The 5,431-nt window shown below is 54.1% G+C and overlaps 1 protein-coding gene across 1 annotated transcript; it reads left to right on the top strand.

The window, feature by feature from the left end:
* Positions 1-1,755: 1,755 nt before the first annotated feature.
* Positions 1,756-4,085, top strand: LOC309801661 (Golgi-associated RAB2 interactor protein 4-like; the record flags this gene model as incomplete). Its single annotated transcript, XM_082646738.1, has 2 exons — positions 1,756-2,573; positions 4,067-4,085. The coding sequence occupies 2 exons, from the start codon at positions 1,756-1,758 to the stop codon at positions 4,083-4,085; spliced, it is 837 nt and encodes a 278-aa protein (XP_082502864.1).
* Positions 4,086-5,431: the final 1,346 nt, after the last annotated feature.

The raw sequence follows: 5,431 nt of genomic DNA, 5'->3' as shown, positions 1-5,431 counted from the left end.
GGAGGCTGGGGAGAGGTCTCTTCTGTTGGTGGACGGAATGGTGGGCACTTGGTGGGGAGCACTGATGAGAAAGGGAGCCAGCCCAAGACCTACACATATGCACTGTTTCCCCTGGCCAAACAAGGTTCCTGACCCCAGAATTAACCCAGAGTTTCCCAGAAGACTAGGAGCTGCAGGGAGCCGCAATTAATGCTTTACTCTCCACCAGCTTTTCCTTGGACCCAAGGAGGAGAAATTACAAAAAGATCACATCACACTCCTTTGATCTGATGATTTCCACACAGGCAAGTGCAGGGAAACACTAGTCTGAAGGAAGAAAATGCATTAAAAACACGTGCACAGGGACTTCCCTGGTGGCGCAGTGGTTAAGGATCCGCCTGCCGACGCAGGGGACCCAGGTTCGAGCCCTGGTCCAGGAAGATCCCACATGCCACGGAGCAACTAAGCCCGTGCGCCACAACTACTGAGCCTGTGCTCTAGAGCCCGCGAGCCACAACTACCGAAGCCCGCACGCCTAGAGCCCTTGCTCCCCAACAAGAGAAGCCAACAATAAATAATAAAATAAATTTACGGGAAAAACAACACGTGCATAGCCCTTAGCTGTTTATAAAGTTCTTGATTGTGTGTGCCCCCTTCCGATTCTCACGTCTTTCCACTTTGCGGATAAGCAAGCGGAAGTTCAGAGCATTTGAAGGATTTGCTCAAGGTGGCAGGTGATGGTGCAGACAGGGAGCTACCTCGGTGCAACATCTTTCAGACAGTGTGCCACCCTGGTCCCGCACAGAGGTACACAGATGGTGGAGGAGACAGGACAGCACGAGTCATGATCACAACTCTGAGTGACAAATACAATGAGAGACGTGTGTTTGGGGACTGGATCTATTCAGAGGAGGGGGTCTGGGGCATGGGAAGGAGTTCTGGGTTAGGGAAGGCTTCACAGGGGAACTGGCACTCACCATCGTCCACGTTTACTGAGATTTTATGAAAGGACAGAGTAAGGACCGCCACTGCCAACTCTGCCCTATTCGATACAATTAAACCATGAGCTTAAATGGTTCAAATTGATCCCATCGTCTTACATTGCTATAGATTTCATCCAGTAGCTGAATTTGGGGGAGGAAAAGAAAAAGGACCCACACAAAACTTTCCCACTTGAAGACATTTTTATTTTGGTAACGCACCTGAGTCCCTGGCACGATGGGCCTGTCCTCCGCGGGGGCAATGGGATGTTTGGGAGAGGATGGGGGCCCTGCCCTGAGGGGGCAGCTGGGGGATGAGGCAAAGTGCTCTGTGACAGTGATACGTCACAAAGGGCTTTGTGACACTGATAGGTCACAAAGGGCATCAGAAGATAAATAGGCTGTGCCAGGGGGTTAGGCTGACAAAGTGGTTACTTCTCTCACTAGGACGGAAGTTCACCACAGCCTCTTGGGGAGATAAAAACCCAGAAGCAGAAGTGAGGTGAGGCGGAGGGGGAGCCTACAGTACCTCCCGACACACTTGAAGAGATTCAGCCTGGGCTCCAGGCGCCCTACAGCGTCCCAACTGTGATCATCTGTGCCCCTACACACACCCCTGCCTCTGGGAGACCCGGAGGCAAACGTGGGGGCCTGTGGGGCGGGCTTGGAAGACCTGCCACAGGGCCACGTGTGTGACGCAGGAGCATCGCAGCTCGCTCTTCTGCCAGTGAGGCCGAGGGAGGGAAGAGCCAGGGAGCCGCCTTAACCGCGCTGCCTGTCGTGATCAAAGACATCCATGAGTGGGGACTCTCTGCTCCCGTATCACACGGCCCGGAGCAGCACCTGGGTGGACCTGTTCAACACCACCACGGGGAAGCTGCAGCAGCAACTGCACAAGGGCGAATACGACCATTTCAAGTACGCGCCGATATTCGAGAGCGACTTCATCCAGGTCACGAAGAGGGGAGAAGCGATTGACGTGCACAACTGGGGCGGCCTGGTGACTATGGGCATCACATCCACCAGCCCAGTCCTCCCGCTCCCAGACATCATGCTGCTGGCCCAACGGGCCACCGGCTGTGAAAAGCACGCCGAGCGCAGCCAGGCCACCAAGGGCAAGAGCCACAAGGCTGCAAAGACCTTAGAGCTCACCAGGCTCCTTCCCTTGGAGTTTGTGAGGATCTCCACTCACAATCGTGAGAAACAACAGCTGCGCGTGAAGCTTGCCACTGGCCGCTGCTTCTACCTGCAGCTGTGTCCCCCTCTGGACGCGCGGGAAGACCTCTTCGCCGAGTGGGAACAGCTGATTTACCTCCTGCGACCACCAGTGGACAGTGAAAGCAACACCTATGCCGTTCCCGCCTGGGACATGCCCTGCATGCCTGTGTTCGAGGAGGAGCAGGACGGGAGGAGCCCGGCCGTGGAGGATTTCCAAGGAAAGGGGCATCAGGACCAGGTGAACGTCAGCAGCCTGCACACGTGCCCTGAGGTGGCCGGGGCCACGCCTGCAGCTTTTGCTGGGGGGCACGGAATCCAACTGGACTCCCACAAGCCCGATACCATGCCCGATGTGGCCACTGCGAAAGCAAAACCTACTACAGGGCTCGACAAAGCGTCAGCATCGCAGTCAACGATTAAGGTGGAGACAGCAGGGGTGGCAGGAGGCACCGCAGCGGGTGCTTTGAGCACGGCAGTGATCAAGTCTCCTGCCGCTGAAGAGCGGAGCACGGCCATAGCAGCCACAGCCAGCGACGGGCCCGGAGGAAGCAAAACCAACAGAGCCACTGGGGACACTGCCACAACATCCCTGAGGAGCGGGAAAACGGCCTTGGCAGGTGCTGAGAACAATTCAGAGTATGCTTCCAGCACGTCCACCAGCCTCTCCCCAGGGGCCGGCATGACTGTGGTCGGAGCAGAACCTACCAGCAAGACTGTCAAAGCAAGAGCCGACAAGGACGATGAGGGGACCCTCGTCTCAAGCTTGCCACAGGAAGGCAAAGTGAGCGAACAGGATGGCAGCTCACAGAGAGTGTCCCAGGCCCGCAAGGGAAGAAGGGAGAGGAGGGAGCACTGGGGAGAGGACAGAGCTCTGACGAGCCCCAAGCTCTGCAGTTCCGTGGAAAGCCACCACAAGGCAGCGGGGAGCAAGACAATCCCCAAAGCAGCTGGCCCGTGCTCAGGCGGCCGCAGAGCCACTAGAGAGGACCAAAAGGCCAAAGGCCACGGCAGCCCGGGGGGCAGCGAGCAGGGCGCTGCTCCCAAAGGCATCAGCCGTGCTCCTATCACCAGTGAGTCCAAGACCTCGCACAAATCGGGCAGGAGCTTATCTCCAGCGCGTTCAGGTCCCACCACCAACATACTCAGCAGGATCAGCTCTTTCTTCAGGAATGTGAGAGCCAGACTTACAAAAAAGACAGTGGCCTCATCACGAAATAAACATGGGAGCATCCTGGCGGAGCCAGTGGAAGGGACCCGAGTGGAGGCCATGACAGAGACAGCAGAGAGTGGCCAGGGCCTGGAAATCACCGGTGTGACATCTGAGACCATGGAGCCAGTGACCGTTGAAGCCCATCAATAGGACCTAGAGCTGGGAGCTGCAAAGGGGACCAGGGCTCTGGGAAATACCCCTGGAGAGCCCACTTCAGCTTCCTTACTGCAATTTAAACAGTCTGAGAACGCATGCAGTGTTTTGTCTGAATTTCTAGGTCCCGAAGCCCAGCCGTAGCCTCACAGTGGATTCTGTGATGTCAGCTGTGCCACAGTCGGAGACCCAGTGTCCAGGCAAGGGCAGCCCCACCTCACACGCATGCTCAGCGCCAACAGCACTGCTCCATCTGGCTTCCACTCCTTTCTGGCTTTGCCCCCCAGGGCCATGGCTCAAAGTCAGACTATGGTCTTGGAAGCTCTCCTTCACTATCCCCCTATTCTTTCTTTCTTTTTTTTTTTTTTTGCGGTACGCGGGCCACTCACTGTTGTGGCCTCTCCCGTCACGGAGCACAGGCTCCGGACGCGCAGGCCCAGCGGCCATGGCTCACGGGCCCAGCCGCTCCGCGGCCTGTGGGATCTTCCAGGACCGGGGCACGAACTCATGTTCCCTGCATCCTCAGGTGGACTCTCAACCAGTGAGCCAGCAGGGAATACCCACCCCTCTATTCTTTTAATAAACGCTTATTCCCGCTGAAGGACTGTAAACAGAGCCAGAACAGGACTCATGTCCCCTCGGGCTATTCAGTGGATTGAAATAAGGGCGGCGGTATTAGCTAGCAATCAGAACAGCAAGCACTCTCATCTAGACTTAGCCGTTCCCTGCCCAGGTATATACCCTGGAGAAACACACATGGTCTAAGAAACAACTCTGAGAATGTTTAGAGCAAAAATAACTTAACAGCACAACACGGGCAACAGCCCAAATTTCCATCAGCAGAATTCATACAGCAGGATAGGATGAGATTGGAATATTCAATAGTGAAAAATAAATGAGCTACACACATTAGCATAGATCAACTTCTCATGGTTTTTAAAAACATCAAAAGAATGGGATACAGTTCCACTCATGGAACCATTCTGAAACAAGCTCAAACAACGGATTGCATAGGGTCCATGTTTAAAAAGATGGTAGCTAAACCTGAGGGAAGAGTAAACACAAAATTGAGGACAGTTTACTCTAGGGTGGAAAGGCTAAGTCAAGGAGGTTGACACAAGGCTGTTAGTGCTGCTGGGAATTGTTCTGTCTCTGAAGCAAGATGGTAGGTACACAGGTGTTGTAGTTTTCACATTTTACTAACTCTGAAATCAGGATGGTCCTACAATCACCGTGGCAGTTGTGATGAAGTTATTGGCCAATGCCTTTCTCTTTTAATCACTTGTATTTATGCACAAAAATGATGTCAGAAAGGCTTGGCATCTTTAAAGGACATTTATTTAAGGTAAAGTACAAGAACACTTGTTTGGTTATTAGGAAAAGAAGGAACGATATGCCTATTTTACAGATGAGAACACTGAGGCTCAGAGAAGGTAACCTGCTGCAGTCGCACAATGGGATCTTTGCAGAACAGTGATCCACCAGCCCACTTCTCTATGCAAAGCCCTGTCTGTAGTATGCGAAGGAAGCAAGCAAACAAGCCTGAGCTAGGACCAGCACAAGAACCCGCGGCACCACCATCCTTACCATCATGTTCCAAAACTACAGAGATGAGCATCAATTTTACTAGATTGAGGGGAGGGAGGGGTGGGGGCCGGGAGCCGGTTTTCGAACTTCAGTGAGCTCACAGCTCTTAGCTGGCCTTATCTCGAGAGCATCCAGTCCACCCTTGAGCTGTGTCTGGCTCCCAGGCTTCTACCTCTAGCCTCTGGCATGACCCGGGCTGCGGCCAGAAACAGGCTCCCACCTGGAATTCCAGCGTTCACTCCTGGAACGTCCAGCATCCAGTCCTCCTCCAGCCACTAATTCAACTTTTGAATGCCCTGCTCAC

The sequence above is a fragment of the Mesoplodon mirus genome (assembly GCF_964341445.2).
Source record: "Mesoplodon mirus genome assembly, contig: SUPER_3_unloc_2, whole genome shotgun sequence".
NCBI lineage: Eukaryota > Metazoa > Chordata > Mammalia > Artiodactyla > Ziphiidae > Mesoplodon > Mesoplodon mirus.
Note: the sequence above shows the minus strand (reverse complement) of the source record. Positions and strands in the feature narration are given on the sequence as shown.